This window comes from Vanacampus margaritifer, chromosome 17, assembly GCF_051991255.1.
Source record: "Vanacampus margaritifer isolate UIUO_Vmar chromosome 17, RoL_Vmar_1.0, whole genome shotgun sequence".
Lineage (NCBI taxonomy): Eukaryota > Metazoa > Chordata > Actinopteri > Syngnathiformes > Syngnathidae > Vanacampus > Vanacampus margaritifer.
Window position 1 is genome coordinate 11,883,275 of NC_135448.1, and position 20,110 is coordinate 11,903,384.

The 20,110-nt window shown below is 39.6% G+C and overlaps 1 protein-coding gene across 1 annotated transcript in view; it reads left to right on the plus strand.

Annotated features, from left to right (window-relative positions):
• Window positions 1-20,110, plus strand: part of csmd3b (CUB and Sushi multiple domains 3b) — a 346,686-nt gene that overhangs the window by 146,573 nt on the left and 180,003 nt on the right. Inside the window, exon 6 of the mRNA XM_077547793.1 lies at window positions 11,890-12,002. Within this exon, the coding sequence (XP_077403919.1) occupies window positions 11,890-12,002 (113 nt within the window). The remainder of the gene's footprint in view (window positions 1-11,889; window positions 12,003-20,110) is intronic.

Consider the following 20,110-nt stretch of genomic DNA (forward strand, 5'->3'; position numbering starts at 1 on the left):
CTGTGAACTGTAATAATAGCCTGTTTTGGGGGGTAAAACAGACAGTTTCCGGGATTGGCTCAAACTCCCATGTGAACACTGTCCCCACTGTCCCATTAAAAATATATGAATAATACATTAGTTACATGACTTAGACTCTTGACCTTTGAAACATCAATAGGTGCATCACTGTTACTACTGTCCCTCAAAGATCTGGATTTATGCCACGTACACAGCATTTATACACCATTTATAGACATTTTCCTTGGTTTCACACATACTGGTGAATCCATTTTAGTGGACATTTGTCAAATGTCACTTTTGACTTGATTTTTGTGGGGTTTTTTTGGGTCACTTTAGGGAACATTTCAGGGTGAAAGAATGACATATGGGATATTTTTTTTCCCCCCATTGCTGTCATATGTCAAATTTGACCTGAACATTATGGGTTAAATAAGGCCGATGGGAAATGTCTTGCTTGTCCAAATCTGTTGCCGTCATCATTAATGCTCCCTGGTTCCTGTTCTTCCATTTCGCTGCTGTCCATGTTGTTTCCACCTTATATGACCCCAATAACTCTATTAATCGAGGTCAACTACCGTTGTTAATACTTGTCACTATTTACTTTTGTTGTTGTTGGTTTTACATTGTGTCCACCTCTGCACAGGTTAGAAAAACTATCAAAGGAGTAGAAAGTACAGTTTCCAAATGTATGGAGAAAAAGTATAAAGTTGTCGTATTTGAGTTGCCCAGGTTCAATACCTGAAACTTTTATTTCAGTACATTTACAAAATAAGAACTTACTGTATTTTTCGGACTATAATTCATTCCGGTGTCTAAAGTGTTAAGCCGCACCAGTCCAAAAAGTCACTCAGGAGTATAAGTCACATTTTTCTGGAGAAATGTGTTTTACAGAAACCGAGACTAAGAACAGTAGACCTTGGACTCACAACCAAAGTCCCTGTCCCTGCTTTCGGAAATGTGCTGTGAACGCACCATGCTTCACTCCAACCGCTCGGAAAAACTCATAGCCTTGTTCAAATGTACCGTTGAGTTATTCAGAATGCCCCAAAAAGCAATACAAAGAAAAGTAAACCGTTCACGCGCAAGCTGCTGATTGCTTTATAATATTGGCTGCATCATTAGGAAATTAATGCAAGGAGTGTGCCAGAATGAATTTCCTTATGCACCCAGTGTTGACAGCAACGAGTTCCGGTTGGATGAAACTTGCACTTCTAACTATATATCATCATATAATGAGCCGAGATGAATCTGTTCCATGACTACAGTAGTATTGGAAATATTATTTAAACAAAATAATTAAAAAAATAATAATAAAAAGTGTTTTTTTAATAAGTCAAATAGCACTCTAGAAAATTGTGCATTATAATAGTAATAAAATAATAATAATAATAATTAATAATAATAATTTAAAAATTTTAAAAAATTGAAATAGAATGTAAAGAATTAACACGATGCTATTCAGCATTTCTTGCTGTAACAGTCCACAAACATGTTGGCCATCCCTCAACACTATATGACCTTAACTAGAACTAAGATAGAACCCTAATTGGTTATTGCGGCTTTTGCTGCTGTAAATAGTAGCACACACTTTGGGTGCATTACCGCCGGAGGAAAGAAGGTGGAGGTTATGCACAAAAAGTCAATACAATCGGTGAATGTGAAAAATACAGTAGTTACTTCCCACCGCTGTCAACTGGATTTACCTCCCTTCGAATAAAATCTGTTTCTGCATTGAAAAAGCACAACATCATGTCCACAAGTGTGCCGGTATATAGCGGGATTTGCGCGAGCAGCGGGGGCGGCCATTCATCACACTGAACGTTGTAAAAGCGTCCACTCGGATTTGCTCCACTTTGCGCCACGCCGCCGCCGCCTGAAACTGGACTTGGAAGGACACCCTAAGTAAAAGTGATTCATGACGGCCAAGCCGGGGGGGATGTATACGGCCACCTTCCTGATTAAGCTATCTGCCATCTCCAAGGTCGATGTTTACATTTTCCATGCAGCATTTTAGATTGGAATGCTGTCTGCAACTTGGATTTAGTGTTTGGTTTTAAGACATCCCAGAATCCTCTGACATGTAACTCTATTCTTAGGGATGCGCATCTGTGTCATGTGCAGAGACGTGTAAAAGAGGCCTTTGAGTCTGTGTGTGTATGCATGGGCGGGCCCGCTGTTTACTTCCACTGTGTTGTCGCCAACAAGTCAAAGAGGTAGTTATTACCACGGGCGATGCACACTTGACTGCAGACAGACGCCAACACAAAGGATTACAAGAGACACGAATGCATTGCATTTTTTTTCTCTCCCATTGAAGTTCATGTGGGAAGGCTCCAACATGAACTTTACCTGAAAGGCTTGCCGGGATTGACACAAAACTGAAAGAGCGTGAACATCAAATAATACAGATGGAGAGATGCTTTGAGGATGAAGTATAAACATACAACAAGACTTTAATGTGAAAGATAATGGATGGATCGAAGTAATGCAATGTAATTAGTGGTACACTTGATTTAGGATTATGTCTTGGTGGAGTTTTTGCTTTATGTTGTATTAAAAAAAAAAAATAAATCAAGTAAGCCAATTGCTGGTTTGGTGGTTCACTATGGTATTAAAAAGCCAAGGTGGCTGTCGCAGTAAGTGTAAGGGGACTTCTAAGCAGGGCAAAATATGCCACCTTTTTTTGAGGATAATTGCCTCCAATTATAATTTTTTTCTTGTTCATGCTAAGCAGTGGGTAATGCACAGAGGAGGGAGAAAACAAGATGAAAGACATGGATGCCTTTTTGCTCTGTTGATTCATTTTAATTTCCATTATCCTAAGAAAAATAGGTGCCAGCGGCTACTAGTTAGCCCTAAGGACAACATGAGTAGCCCGAAATAGCTCACCAGTGATTGGACACTGTGACTTACAAAGAAGAATTAAAAGAGTTAACATTTATTTTAACTTAACATGATACATGTTTTTATGTACCAATTATTCAGTATTTTGATTAAAAATAAGATAAATACTTTTTGCAATTGGACTATAAATCATATATATAAATATTTCACAAAAAGGCAATTTTAGAGATGTAATTTTCATACTGTGTTATGGCAATATTTTTGCTCGTGGTCATCATAGCGTCAGAATCTAATTCCAGCCCATGTAAAGACAAAAATACAAAATGAAAGCACTCACAAGAAGCTGCTGTCGGCCACAACTCGCGCCAAATCACTCACATATTTTTGTGTAATAGCCTACAGTGCTGTTGTTCTAATCCTGTACTTGCTTTAGTGAACATACAAGGACTTGTAACATTGGAGATTAAATGATGAATCCGTTATGAAATGAATTGATAATTGTATCTTTATCTTTGCGTCAGCCATGTTTGTGGAATATGTCCCAATTTCCAGCAGAATTCTCATGAAGTCATGTTGTACATGACAGTCCTTTACCACCGTCAAGTTTGTGACCTCCCACGTGTGTCTGCCGCGCGTTTAATCCCTTGCCATCATAGTTCTTCTTTTACACGCTCCCTCTTTCTCTCAGCACCGCATCTAATCCCACTCCCACAACCCCCCCACCCCACCCCTCCCCTCCCGGCCCATATATCTCTCTAACGACTGTACCTTTAAATCGCTGTCAGCCCTGACACCTCCCCTTTGAATGCAAGTGGAGGGATGCAATCTGTCTCTGCCTATCTGCCCAACACAAGTGTGTGTGTGTGTGTGTGTGTGTGTGTGTGCGTGTGTGTGTGTGTGTGTGAGCGTGCGTACCAGCATGCACGTCCATTTGTGTTAGCCCCTGTTCCTTATGTGTGTCCCTTTCACCGCATGTGCTGATGTGTGTACCCTTCCCCATGCCCGTCAAGTGTAATAGTAAGTGATGGGATAGCCAGAAGCCTAAACAAGCTTTAGCTCGGGGAGCAGGAAGGGGGTGGGGGGTCGGGGGTCTATCTATCTGACTGTCTAAAAAAAAAGAGAGGGGGAGGGCGGGTGCGGGAAGACGGAGGTACACAACATTCATTATTAAATAGCGCAGGGCCGTTGTTTACGGATGTTGTTGAAAATACCGGCAGGAAAAACTTTGTTCGCGGATGCATGTCACAACGATCCGGGGGTGGGGGGGAGGTGTCACACCTGTTGATGTTGAAGCTGTGCGGCTGTTTTATTTCAGAACGGCAAAAGGGCAAATGTATAAAAGTCAATGGAAGTGTAATGTCACAATAGGTCGGCGATAGTGCAGCGTGGATGGACAGTGCCATTTTCTATGGGGAGCAAATGTGGACTCTCTAATGCATCCATGCACGTTCTCCCTGTGCTTGTTTTTTCGTCCCACATTGGAAATAAAGTGCAGCAGATAAGACAAATGATGGTACGAGTGTGACAAGCTGACCTCGGTTGACTTTGGATGAACTAAATGGTTTTAAGAAACCATTTATTTTGCCAATCACAAGACTGAAGAAAGTCACTGCAAATTATGGACTTACATTGCACATGTGGACTGAACATAGAAAGATGTAATTAAAATGATTGGATTTTACACCGATCTAATCGGCTGAATTGCAATCGGATGATATTTAGCATTTTATGCAAAATTGGTGATTGGCTGTAATGTCACAATTTTCCCAGTTGGTCAATGACGTCCATGATTGGCTTCACGAAATAAGACACAACGTTTGTTATATACAATGTTTATCAGCATTTAAATATATATTTTTTTTTTTACATGCCCCCCCCACCCCCATGCATTTCAATTGACGTCAATTATACGCGGGCGTCAAGCCAGTCCTCATCCCCTATGAAGTTTTTACATATATTATATATATGGTTCCACCTTCTGATTGAATTGGTGATCTTTTTTTTTTTTTCAAACTCAATCTCTGATCAGTGATCAGCTAAAAAAAAATCCTGATTGTGTAAAACCTAGAAATTACTTTTTTTTAAATAATTAGAGATAGGCGAGTACAAATACGAGGTATCGGGACGATACCAGCCTTATTTCAAGGTACGGGGTACTCGTGAAATATGTCAATATCAGCGGCCGATACTTAAGGCAAAAAAACAAAAAAAAAATCTGACATTGAATGAGTCGTCCATGCCTGTCATTGTGTGAAAAGAAATTGTATATATCATAAGTACTAATGGTATTGGTACTTGCTATCGGTGAGTACTAGTAGTGGTCTAAAAAAAAAGTCAACATCCTTTAAAATAATTAATAAGATAGATGAGTGAATTCAAATGTAAAAATGAAATTGTTTTACAGACAAGATTTTTCTTTCTTTCTTTTTTTTTTTAAATTAATTAATTCATTTATTTATTTATTTTTTTGTGACTTAAAATGCATTGAAAGTGCATTGCCGGACAAGAAAAGGCAGCCTTGGTGTTTACGACTTGTCAGTCTGAGTCACAGCGTGTTCCCCTCTGAACCTCTGGGGCTGACAGCGAGGTTAATCTGCTGTTCGACCCCCCCCCGTCGGAGTGCCTCGCTTCCTGGGTGAGGGGGCGAGTGACTCCACCGAATCTCGAATCAGATGGTGTGAACGGTGCGAAGGATTTGGCTGCTGGTGCCAATAGCTGGCGTGGGTGCCAATCATGTGGAGTGTTGAGGGGGATGGCCAACATGTTTGTGGACTGTTACAGCAAGAAATGCTGAATAGCATCGTGCTAATTCTTTACATTCTGTTTCATTTATTTTTATTTTTATTTTTATTTTTATTTTTATTTTTATTTTTATTTTTATTTTTATTTTTATTTTTATTATTTTTTTTTATTATTATTTTTTTTATAATGCACAATTTTCTAGAGTGCTATTTGACTTATTAAAAAAAACACTTTTTTTATTATTATTTTTTAAATTATTTTTTTGAAATAATGTTTCCAATACTACTGTAGTCATGGAACAGATTCATCTCCGCTCATTATATGATGAGCAACAAAATGTGCCCCAATCCAGGACGTGCGCTGACATCAACACTCACGTGTGTTTGTGTGGGTGTACTGCATGTATGTGTCTCTGTCTGACTAATTTAATGGATTACCCACCAGCACAGTCAAGGACCCAGCTCACACATATTTGCACACACACACACACATTTTCACAACTGAGTGTCGCTTGGCCAATGAGGGATTTACCAGACACACCAGTAACCATTGACGACACATACTGAACGTGTGCGCATATACATGTCAGTCAGGCCGGTGCTGTTAATCAATCACATGACGGCAGACCCTGAACTTTGCACATGATTGAGGTCAACAAATCAAGATGCGGAGATGAGGAAGAGCATCCAAGAGATGACATTTCTATATATAAATAAAGAAAGAAAGAAATTATGCTCACGCTAATAATTAGGAGAAATTCATCACTTTTTCCCCCGTCCCTTGCACACAGAATAAAAATTAAAAAACCGTGTTGAACTTGGGAGAAAAGCCGGAAAATGAATGTTCTTGCCCTTGACTCTCCAGCCAACCTGAACAATTATGACCTCTGGACCTCATCTCCTCCTCAGAGTGTGAATGCGCGGGCGCGGGCGAGCGCTTGTGTCAAACAGAGTTTATCTGATGATTTAATGAATGCTAACGAGATGCCGCATGATGAAACGTGGCGAAATAACAGAAGCAGACGTTTGTGAACTCGGATAAAAACAAAAAAAACACCATTAATGGCCTTAACGAGGCAAGCGTGTGTGTCTGTGTGTGTCTGCGGAGCTGGTGAATTAATGTGTGGTGATGGGAAACGATAGCAAAGAATGGAGTGGACTTTAGCGATAATAATGTTGATTAAAAAAAAAAAGATGTCTTCTATAATTGGCGGAAGATTAAAATGAGGCTTAACAATCTTTTAAAAAAACAATTAACAGCATCACATGCCAAACAGTAGAAGTCGTTTCCAAATCAATAATCTAATCCTGTAAATTCTCCAACAAAATATCACCCAAAAAATACTTGACCTGCCATGTATAACAAACAGAAAAGTTGACTACAGTAATTTAGCAGGGCGAAGCGTTCATCTAAAATAAGACTTAAAACTGTTAAATATATGGTGGAACATCTACTTAAATGATTCAATTAAAATGCATTGCACAAGGGTTTATAAAAATTGTACATAAGTCACCGCCAAGTAGCCTTCATAAACAGCCAAGTCATCGCCACAGCCAAGTCATCATCGCCACAGCTAGCTAAGTCGTTGTCATTACAGCCAAGTCAAGACAATCCACAGCAAGTCAAGTCACGTCACGCTCGTTCCAGTCGTGGCGACCAGTCTTCTCACGTCCCGGCCAGTCACGACGACCAGTCTACTCACGTCCTGTCCAGTCACGGCGACCAGTCCAGTTACGATTGTTTGCTCACCTTTCTCTCCCTATGTTTCGTTCACGTTCCTCATATTGCACTTCATTCCTGTCATGACAAATGTTTCATTTGAAGCACTTTTTTTGTGAAAGTACATTCATTATAACATCGCTTGCATTAATGAGAACACAAATATCAAATGCAAATTTTGGGTGCAAGTCAGACCTTTAGTAATTACTTTACTTTGGAACGAGCTAAAAAAAAAAAAACACTCAATAACTTAGCTGATAATTCTGTATTTGAGTGTTCTGGCCCTATTGTAGTTCATTTTCTAGTCTTGACTGGACTCTTAGCAAACTTAGCAAATATTCTTGGAAAAGTGGAGGCTGCACAGGAACTCCACATTTTCTCCCCTTTTCACGTCCTGTCGGTGTCATGGCCCGACACATCTCAATACTGCACCCACATTTTGGGTTGTTAGCTCAAGGATGCCAATTAGCAGCTCCGTTGTCATGGTTACAGTCTGAGGATGCTAACAAAACAGCCACAAGTGTGGGTGTGGAAGGAGAAGCATCTCACTTCCATCCGGACTGATTGATGTCCCCCCCCCCCCCAGCGACCCTGCACCCTTGCCGTAAACTTCCTCCTGATTAAACGCCATATTCAAGAATGCTCGACGATCAGACCGTGACTTACGTGCTGCTGTAGCGCAATCTCATTTGGATGCAATTTCAAACACAGACATCGCAAAACAGGGCATTATGTTTATTATGAAAAAAGATATTGGTGTTTACCGTGTGGAATACATCCCAGGCCCACAAACCATTGGCACAAATCTGCTGTAAAAAGAGCCCATATTAAAAAAAAAAAAAAAAAAAAAAAAAAAAAAAATTGGGTTTTATTTTTCCCACATGCTTTAAAATCATTTAAACTTATTAAAACCCATCTTTAAAGTATTAATCAGCCCCTCGTGCTCTGCGCTACCTAATAAGAGTGTTTATTTAAAAAGAATTAAACATTGTGAATTTAAAGGCTAAAATTGTTCAACACAACAAAAGCCAGCTAGCTTATTGCTAATTCATAAAACTCCGTAGAGGATTGACGTGAAATTGCAAAAATTCATCGAGAATCGGCGCGGTTAGTCTGTTCTTACACACAAGGGATCCCCCGCGCAAACTGATGTGTTTGCTCTGAGTAAGGAGGGGGATCGTCAGGTGGACCGCAGGGGCGGTTTATTAGTTGGCATTCGTGGAAAGAAAGCGTAACCCCCACGAGGAGGGTGCGAAGAAAGTAAGTGGCTTTTAAATTGACAGTTACTCGATCTGAAAGTGAGAAGTTCACAGGGGTTTTACATCTGCGGGCTTCCTATTTCATGTATCTGCGGCCAGGTTTCACATATATCATCTTCATTTTTCGCATTATTAAAAAAAAAAAAAACATCAACTCCTAACATCCCCCAACGGCTATAAAGTGACAGAGGCAAGTGAAAGAAGGAGAAAAAGGAGGCTGTCAATCACATTAGCGGGACTGCATGCTTGCTTTATGTGCGTTCGCGTGTGTGTCGTGCATCGAGATGAAATGACATTCACAAGGGAATGACAAGCTAGCTAATACCAGCCGAGTGTTTCTCCTACAACACACACAGTATGTATAGAATTTAAAGGTCGCGCGCGCCTCTCCCTTTACGCGAGCGATGCTATCCATTCATCATTAGTTAATTATCATAGTTGCTGCAAAAAAATGTTCTTTGGCCATTTTAATGGTGCAAATAAGACATGTTTAGTGCAACAGAGCGCACATTTACGTTGTTATTCTGTGAGAAACTAGACCGCCTTCCACACAGGTTCTTAACATAACACAATTTAATGCAGTATGGCGTAGCATAAAATGGAATTACATAGTACTGTGCAGCACGACATAATAGAGCATAGTACTGTATAAAACCATAACATTGCATACCATGGCTTGATGTAACTTAAATTTAGCGTGACACCAGAATATATCTTTGTACAGCATAGTATAGCATAGCATAGCATAACATAACATAATATAGCATAACATAGCATAACATAATATAGCATAACATAATATAGCATAACATAGCATAGCATAGCATAACATAACTAAGCATAACATAGTATAGCATAACATAACATAATATAGCATAACATAGCATAGCATAACATAACATAATATAGCATAACATAACATAACATAATATAGCATATCATAACATAACATAATATAGCATAACATAACATAACATAATATAGCATAACATAACATAATATAGCATAACATAACATAATATAGTATAGCATAACATAACATAATATAGCATAACATAACATAATATAGCCACATGCCAAAGCTTACATTGCTTGCATGACTTGTTTATGATGGCGTATTGGCAAAAACGAAATGTTACCAGTTTGATCCTGTATTTATTTATTTTTTTAATGTACAATCAATTCAAACATAAGAGAGGCAAGCAACTTAACTGACAACACGATGGGATGCATCCACAAATATGTAATCGGACACGACTAGCTAGCTAGCTAAAATATAAATGATACATCAACCATAGAGATCGAAAAGTGCCTTTACACAAGGAGAGGAACAAATGCCCTACAAAGTGTAAAAGACGGGGAAAAGTCTTACTCTTGTTTGTTGATGAGTCCAATAAATAGACTCGGGGTATAAAAGATGAAATGGCGTAGTGAAGAGAGTGATGGGTGCAAGGATAGGTCAGCCGCTACAAAGAAACAGTCACGACATGTTGTAAAGTAAATGTTTTAAAACGGCTCTTTGGAGACACTAAAACATGAGAGCTTTCTTGGAATGGGATTCATTTCCCCCCACTTTTGGCAGGCGGTTACAACAATTTTTGACCTAAGAGAGGAACGCATTACTTTTGATTTTTTTATTGTGCTAATTACTATCTATAATTGCCTTGTGTATTAAACAAGTTATAATTGACTAGAATTTTTGTTGAGTGTTTCCTTTTGTTTTTGTTATACTATTGTTTCTGTTTTTTTTTATTATTTAACTATGGTGTTAATATTAATTTTAATATTTTTATGTACAGTAATTATTTTGATTTTAATATGCTGTACTAGGATTAATCCAGTATAATTTTCTTTAATTTTCAATAATTTTACCTGCTTTATATTATCCAGTTCTTTGACTTAAAATAATGACACCTTTTATCCCTTTTTTTGCTCATGCTTTTCTTTATTTATTTTTATATTTTGGATGACTTTAGTGTCCATATTATGTTCTTAAATAACAAAAATATTAATGATTTAACTAAATTTTATTGACAAATCATTTTAAAATTTGAAACTTTTTTTTATAATTTTTGGGTCATAACACCTTTTTATTAAAATCATTTTCATAATTTTTTTATTTTTTATTTAGCTTTTAGATTATTATCTACAATGTATGTATGTCTTATTTCCTTGTTAAAACTGCTGTGAAATTCCACGTAGGTAGTGGTAGGTGTGAAACCATTTCCCACACTTTTCATGTAGTTTTTTCTTTCTTTCTATTTTTTTATTTTTATTTTATTTTTTAGCTCCAAAGACATTGAATAATCTCTCTATATATGTCTGCCTCCTTCGAGGACGGACACTCTCAGAAAAATCCAACACTGCAGTGTCGCCTTTGGGCTCCCTCCTGGTTGTTTCCCTGTTTATATATCAAGCAACACAACTTTAATCTTGTGACATGATTTATTTAAAAGCCCCCCCCCCCATTCCCCCCCATCCACTGGTGGCTTTTATTGCTACCCCCTCCTCCTCCTTTTTTTAAATTAAAATGTATTTTCAAATAATGGAGAATTGTTTGCGTGGTACCTCAGAGGCCGGCGTAGGAGCAGCAAACACAAATAGTGGTGTCATCAAACCAGCCGCGTATAAACAGGAAGACGATTTCCTGGAAGCCAATTTATGTGTGCAGCTATTGTTGTTCAACACCATTTATATTCTTGGTGTACTTACCAATTTTCTACAGGATAGGAAAAATCTGTTTCATAAAATGCTAGACGTTAACCGCATCAGTGCATATTTATGTACTTCCCACCCTACGTATTATTTTACAGCTACAGCTGTTGAAAAAGTTGAGATAATGTGTTTGTATTGTCATTTGGGTTTCAGCTGTTTCCAATTTTGAAAATAGATCAATATAAAGAGTGATTTGCGAAATGGGAATTCCCCTTATTTTAGTGCTTTAAATATTTATTTTATTGAACTTATTTGACATATTTCGATTTGTATTTGTTTCATTTCTTATTTGTTATGGTTAAAATGCCTTCTGTAATTTTGTATTTTTAATTGTTTAATTTAATTGTTATCCTACTTTTTGGTCTAAGATGAAAACAGTTAGGAACTTAAACCATGCAGATGTCATTTTTATTTTTAACATTTTTTTTTACATTGGTAGAACAGTAGATTTGATCAATAAAACCTGATAAAAAAAAATACATATATATATATTTTTTTGGTGTGTGTGTTTTGAGTTAAGTTTGTGTTTTCATGAGCAAGTTTGAGGCAACTCAGGAAGTGATGTGTGAGAGTTGTTGAGTATTTTTTTTGTCTTTTTCCTCTGCAGGCTAACAGGTTTCCAGGTGCCGCCTCCGGTCACCAGCACCGGGAACGTCTTCTCTTTGAGGCTGACGAGCGACTTTGCCGTCTCCGCGCACGGCTTCAAGCTCATCTACGAAGGTCAGAGAGCGTCGACGCGTCGGCACTTGCATGTCTGTGTGTCTTTGTGTTGAGTGTCAACGGCAACACTGCCGGAAACAAAATACTTTGCTCCAACATAAGCTGTGAACCAATTGGCATTTAGTCACGATTTTAACTTCCACGGAGTTCCTCAAGGCATCGTGTTGATCTCCCGCCATAGCAATATGAGGGCCTTCCATGTTTCTCTTTTATCCCCAGTCCAGCGTCTTTGCAGGAACTTCAGAAAAAGTTCTCCCAAGAATTTGACATGTTCGCTTTTTCAGCTTGTCACGAGTGACACTTTAATTCTTTTCCAAAGCCAAACGGCTGTCAAGGCCGGCCAGCATTGTGAGCGATCAGGTCTGCCGGTAAAAGTTGCACGGTGTTACCCAAAAGTGGGGCATTTTCAAGATGAACCCACTTACTGAGGACACTCTGTTAGAGACGTACGTTTTTTTTTTTTTTTTTTGTCCAAACTGCCAGTCCTTCATTTTGTAACTCGTGAAAATGCTTGGTTTCAAAAATGTGAGCATACAGTGCGCAAATGAAGCCTGCTCCAAGTAGCAATTCCAAAACGGCCGACTGACAGCTGAATCGATTTAAAGTCTGGTTGGGCTCCAAAACGGCTCATTTCATGGCTCCCCATTTTTTTTCGTTGGCCTGGAAAGTAATCCAGGTCATGGCCTGTTTTTTTTTTTTTTTGGTGCTTACTTTATAAAATGGCACGGATCAATTCTCCCGCTTTACCATGTTGTCCGACTGAACTCTTAGGACAACCTTCCAGTGATTCTTTTCAGGAAACGATGAAGTATGAAACCTCCCGTAAAATGAAACGTTGAGGAAATCCTGCCTCAGCACTCTGCTGGGTCAAAAGTAACCCAAGTTAAAAAATAAAATAAAAAAAAGAGAGCAATGATGATGACATGTTAAATCGGTAAAATTGCCGAATGAACAATACTGAGCACTCCAGAAAAAAAAAAAAAAAGTAACCCAAATTGGGTGAAATGGCTAACCCATTGCTGGCTCCAAACTGAACATATGCTGGGTTATTTATTATTATTATTTGCCTTGATTTAGCAAGAGATAGAAACCGCCCATACTCATGAGTTAAAGCTACCCAAAAATGGGTTACCAGGTTATCAGTGTCGAATGTTACATTGAATTTACTTCAACTTCAGTACGTATCAAAATGATCAATATGAAGTCAGAAATGTGGTCTTAATTTGTTTTGACAGTTTGCATCATTCACCACCGACATCAACAATCCAATCTGAACATCCAAGTGTCTGTAAATTAGGCTTCATGATGCATTGGAATGAAACACAGACATTTTATTGACAACCTCTTAGTTTTGCCTTGCTTGGATGTCAGTTCACGCTGATTGATTGTTTTTCATCGCTAGCGTTTTAAATAAGACGTTTACAAAAACGTTGCCTCGTTGCGCTTTCACCGTAGGCCAGCAATGAACAACTTGACGTCATTCTCGCAGATGAAGAGCCCAGATATCAAAAAATTTAATAAAAAAATGACTGAAGCGGTGGCTAAAATTAGAACTCATTATGCATGATCGTCACTGTGTCCAGATCAGATTTAGATTCGGGGAAAAAAAGAACTTTGATGTGCTCATTGAGGAAGTTAGCATAAAGAGTGTCGGCCCCGCGGGGGCAAACGCGATACGACGATTTAAACAATTTACAACCACGTTGGGCCTTTTATGCATGCAATTTTTTTTCTTATCTTGCTCCGCTGTCATATAAATGTCACCGGTGATGAAATACCAAAACACTTCCATTTTTTTCCAATGGAGTAAATAAAAGCAGATTTTCTCAAAGACTGGCCGTCCATTTGTATAACATCGTTTTCCCATTACTCGCTGCAATCATCTCATTTCATACACGTCGTGTTTGAATAGAGACTGATTGCAATCATTAACCCACGTTTCTCGATTGTTGGAAATTAAGATCAAATAATGTTTGCAAATGTTTTAAACATTAAGTTCAAATCCTTACCCTCATAAATGTAGCATGTAAGGTAGCAACCATTCTTGTTCCTACTGGTAATGTGTCAAAACGACTTTCAATATAAAATGTTTGCTCTCTCAGAACGCTTCCCAGGGAGTCGTCTTAAGAGTCCCACGTTATTTATATGTGCATCAGCCACCATCCACCATATGCGGCATCCCATAATGTTCTTCGGGGAGAGCTACACACGGCCGGAACGATCCAACATGGATTATTTTTGGCAGGTCCATTTCCGCAGCATGTAATTCTCTTGTTATCCTCACACTGGACGCGGTTCCATTTTTTCCCCCCCGATTGTGACATGTAATGTCTGCAACAGCAAAGAAATGAGGACAAATAGCTGTTTACCATCTCCAGTTGACTATTTGAGCACGTTTTAGTTGGATTTTTAGCTACTGTATCTAATTAGTACATCCTTGTATTGTACAACATATTTGTAGAGTTTGTTGTGGACAAAACAAAACAACAACATAGTTTGTGACTGTGTTGTGAAGCCCATAGATTTAAAAAAAAAACTGTTTCTATAACAGGGGTGTCCAAATCTGGTCCTCGAGGTCCGGTGTCCTTCAGGTTCCGGATGTTTCCCTCCTCCGGAACGTAGTTGGTGATTCATGTATTATATGTTAACCTTCTCCAAATCACCTGATTTAAATCAACAGCTCATCAGCAAGCTCTGCAGAAGCCTGATAAGTATACTGATCATTTGAATCAGGTGTGTTGGAGGAGGGCAACATCTATACCTCCGGTCCTTGAAGGTCACTATGCTGCAGGTTTTAGATGTCTCCCTCTTCAAACACACCTGATTCCAATGATCAGGATCGTTATGATCCTGATCATTGGAATCAGGTGTGTTGGAGGAGGGCAACATATATATATATATATATATATATATACCTCCGGTCCTCGAAGGTCACTATGCTGCAGGTTTTAGATGTTTCCCTCCTCAGGAACATAGTTGGTGATTCATGTCTTATATGTTAACCTTCTCCAAATCACCTGATTTAAATCAGCAGCTCATCAGCAAGCTCTGCAGAAGCCTGATAAGTATACTGATCATTTGAATCAGGTGTGTTGGAGGAGGGCAACATCTATACCTCCGGTCCTTGAAGGTCACTATGCTGCAGGTTTTAGATGTTTCCCTCTTCAAACACACCTGATTCCAATGATCAGGATCATTATGATCCTGATCATTGGAATCAGGTGTGTTGGAGGAGGGCAACATATATATATATATATATATATATATATATATATATATATATATATATACCCCCCTCCGGTCCTCGAAGGTCACTATGCTGCAGGTTTTAGATGTTTCCCTCCTCCGGAACATAGTTGGTGATTCATGTCTTATATGTTTACCTTCTCCAAATCACCTGATTTAAATCAGCAGCTCATCAGCAAGCTCTGCAGAAGCCTGATAAGTATACTCATCATTTGAATTAGGTGTGTTGGAGGAGGGCAACATCTATATCTCCGGCCCTCGAAGGTCACTATGCTGCAGGTTTTAGATGTTTCCCTCTTCAAACACACCTGATTCCAATGATCAGGATCATAATTATTCTGATCATTGGAATCAGGTGTGTTTGAAGAGGGAAATTTAAATCGTCATGATCATAATGAACCTGATCATTGGAATCAGGTGTGTCTGAAGAGGGAAACATCTAAAACCTGCAGCATAGTGACCTTTGAGGACTGGAGGTATAGATGTTTCCCTCCTCCAACACACCTGGTTCAAATGATCAGGATACTAAGGCTTCTGCCGAGTTTGCTGATGAGCTGCTGATTTGAATCAGGTGAGTTGGAGGAAGGCAACATCTATGTCTCCGGTCCGCGAAAGCCACTATGCTGCAGGTTTTAGATCCCCTCGACCAACACACCTGATTCAAATGATCCGCTCATCAGGAAGCTCTGCTGAAGCCTGATAATGATCCTTCATTTGAATATGGTGTGTTGGAGGAGGGAAGGACAGGATTTGGACACCCCTGTTCTAGAGAGAACCAACTGAAATTGGTACAGTTTTACTAGTGGACAGATAAGTATAGTAGGAAATTTAACAGGGATATTTCGATCCATTTTTTCTTCCTTCTGTGAAACAATTGTAATAATCTATTTTTATTTGTTTAAACACAACTCACAAGACGTTAGGGATGTTAAAGCTACTTTAGTGCAATTAAGTTTGGCAAACACTGATGTAGTGATTCACATAGCTGACTGTAGTGCCATTGGGGTGGGATTTAGACCCACTCAAGTTCAGACTGGTGATCCATCACGTGCAGTGTGAGCAGGAAATGAATGGATGGGAGCCCACCCGCCTGAAAATGCCGCGGCACGATTTGTAAATCCAAACATGCCGTTCAACTGGACACATCAAATCAAATCACAATACTTTCAAGCAGGCCTGCATAACCACGGAGCAGATGAGTTGAGAATGTGGACAAACCGCACGTAGGGGTTCCGTATACCGGCATACCCTCCGGTGTTGATGCTGTCAGCGGAGGTTACCCGGACATGTGATCAGTGGGTGGCTCCAACCCGAGCACCTGCCTTAGGCGCGCCTCACACAGGGGAGGCTCGGACCACGTTTGCGAAGGGGGAGATTCCTCGATTCTCTTTTCCAATGCAATTTTTGATAAAGAATGAGATCCGTCATTTTCTTGCTTTGATGTCATTGTGGGATATCTACACCCCACCCCAACACCCCCCCTCTTCCTGTGAAGAGCGCCAGACCATCATTAATTCATGGGCAGCACACATGCACACTGTATTTGTACATGTGTGTGTGTGTGAGCGAGGGAGTGAGAGGGAGTGATGTATTATTTAGCATCATGTCAGAGGCGGTTTGATATTGTGCTGATGAGAAGGAATCACAGATGATGGCACACACACAGACACACACCATGTTGAATAATTATTCTTTTTGTTTCCGCCGTCCTCCTTCACCTTGTTCACTTGTCTTAAGTTCATTTCGAATGACAGCGGCCAACGGAAGCCATATCTGCACGTTCGGAACACATTTGATAAAACATCAGATATTCTCCGAGCAACAATCTACGCCAGAGTTCTTGATTCTGCGATTATTGAACCCATATCCATATTCAGCTTTTTTTTTTTTACAGGACATTTTCAGATTTAGTTTTCTTTCGAGAAGAAAAAAAACATTAAAACTGTTGTCGATTGTCTGTAGAACATTTAGTAAACGTTGCGACCTTGAACGAACCCTGACGGGAAATCAACATTCACTGCCTTCAGAAACACTCGCAAATGTTCGCCAGCTCACCAGGAGACGGGCAGGGTGATCAGATGTCTGGATTTTTACGAGATAACCCATTTCGATCCTTGTGTCCTGAGTCTCGGCGGATTTCGCCTGCCCCGTTGTTTTGTTTTGTCAGCAAGCCAATTGTTTGGCCATTGTGCATGTCAACCACAGAGTTGCCATAGTGATTCATATGATAAACCAAATAAAAAGGAATTTAAGTGTTAAATCACTAGCAGATAACGTTTTCGTCAAACCAAGAGATTTAGCATTAGCTAAAGTATTACCACAACCATTGGTAACCACATGGTCCTGTTTTAATTTAGAAAATCTGGTCAACTGTATCTCTCTTGCGAAAGTAGCAAATGATCATATCATTAGCAACATTTAGCAACATTTAGCAACATTTAGCGACTTTTAGCGATTCATAGAGACAATGCGCAAATGACAGTTTGCGACTATTAGCGGATATTTGGGACAGTATCACGAAGATTAGAAAGTATTTGCCACTCCTTTGCCACAGTTTGGGAACTTTTGGGACCGTTTGCCAAATCTTTGAGTAGCAAGTGGACCTAATGTAATGAAAAGGAGCATGATCCTGTTTTTCTGATCTTCACCGTCAAAGAAAGATACTGGATGTGTAACTACTATTAACTCTTTGACTGCCAGACATTTTCAAAAACGGGATGTCGCCAGTGCCAGCCGATTTAAGCATTTTGAGTGATCTTTCAAGGTCCACAGAAAATGTTGTGTTTGGACTATGGAAACACAACATTTTCTACCAAATGAAAGATTGGACTCTCAGCTTTCATCAGAAAAAAAAAGTTTGTTTCTACCTTATTCCGTTCTTCAGTAATCAACAATAGAAAATGGTTACTTTCACCGAAATTCTCTCTTTTGAAACAAAAAACGGAGAAAAAGAGCTTTTTGTGAAACGATGTTATTTCATGCACTCTAGTGAATTGTACACTTCTTTTTGTCCATGAATGATGCCACAAACACCTAAATAGTGCTTTACTTCTGTAAAACGCTTTCACCAACAATGAAAAAGTGTTTTTTGATTGCAAAATACGTTTATTTCCATTCAACAGTGTAACAATTTGACAAAACAATTTCGCAAACTATTTACAAATGTGTGCAACTGTGGTACTACTTACAATTATGTGGATGTTTCAAATACAGTTTTTCCTTTTGTAACGCTCTCCTGCGTGCAAGGAGACGCCAGGACGCGCACAACAGTTTACTTTCACTTTCACATTGGTCCGTTTTGCGTGCAAACATTACACTTTCTTGACGGCCTTTTTTTCCGGGGAATAAAAAGCAAGTAGCAGACTGTACACACTTCCTCCGATGAATATGCATTGGACTCGGGGCACTCTCCGTCGTCCGATCGAACGTCCGCCTGCGCGTGCTCGGTTGCGCTCCGCGTTACGACACCGTCATAGCCGCCGCGTCAGCGGTTCCAATTTCGCCGTCAAGCTCGGATTCACCTTCATCATCATCGTCATCAATGTACTATTTTAGCGTTGGTCGATGCCTTTTGTCTTGTAAGTGTAGAGCTGCTTGCAAATGCTCGCCATTGCCCGTTCCCTCCTCCATTTAGCTCCATCTAACGTCTTCTACTGCCGCGTCAATGCTTTCCAACCACGGAGTCACCATCATCTTCATCATCGATGATGATTATCGTCATCAACAATGTGCTTTTTTAGCGATGCTTTTGGTCTTTGAAAAAAACGGCTCTGGCGTTAGCTCCTCGCGACCGGCCGCCATTTTTCCTTTGTTTTCCATTCTGATCTCCTGCTCAATGCTCTAGCTCCGCCTCTACTGACGCCCACCCGATCTTGTCAAAAGAGAGTCATCGCTGCCCTCTAGGGGCCAAAAATAGTCATTACGCTCAAAAAACCTGCTTAAAACTTTCAGGAGAGCTCCGCAAGCCTTCCCAGCACCCGTTTCAAAAAAAAAATAAAAAAAAAATGGGAGGACGTCTTTTAACGTCTTTGGCGCTCCTCCGTAGGTTTTTGCAGAACGTCATTTAACGTCTTTGGCAGTAAAAGAGTTAAAATGTAACATAAATTTATTTTTTTATTTTAGGGTAAGTTTGTAGGGTAGATGAGGGGGAGCCAACTCCAGAATGTCAAATAGGTAAACATAGCTAACAACCTTTGGTAGCCTTAACTCTAAATATCTCCAAGGTTTAAAAGCATACCTGGTGTGTATTTTTAAGTGTTGTGTCACGCTCCTCTTTGTGAGCGTGATCAAGTTGCGTTATCAGTTGCGGTGACACCGCTTGAGTGCGTGCTGACAAAGACACTCAGTCATGTAATAGATGTGGCCTTTTCACTGACAGGGAGGCACAAAAACAGCAACGGCACCGCTTGTTTTTGTTTGCAGACCAAAGAAAAAGAAGCCTTTTGTGGACTTTTGTGCCTGGCAAACATCGTTATGACTGTTTAATATTCACCTTGGGCTCAAACTACGCATCTCAATACAAATAAGCTTGTTTTGTTAAGAAGATGAAACCGAGCAGTCAGCCAAAAACTTTGCTTAAAAAAAAAAGTATTTATATTGGATCTTTTTTGTTAAGGAAATTTGTATGCGGCCTTGGTTCGAGAAACACTGCCATTGAATAAAACATAACCTGCACCGGCGACCTTTCTGTAATTAAGCATGTAGCCCCGCTTTGCTGGCATACCTGACCTTCTGTGTTAATTGTAAAACTTAATCGCCGAGTAAATGTGATCATATGCAGCTGATGAACAAAGGTGATTCATACAGTAGCACGGAGACCTCCGAGGAGGCCTCGCCTTCCGTTATCAGATGCATTGATTTGG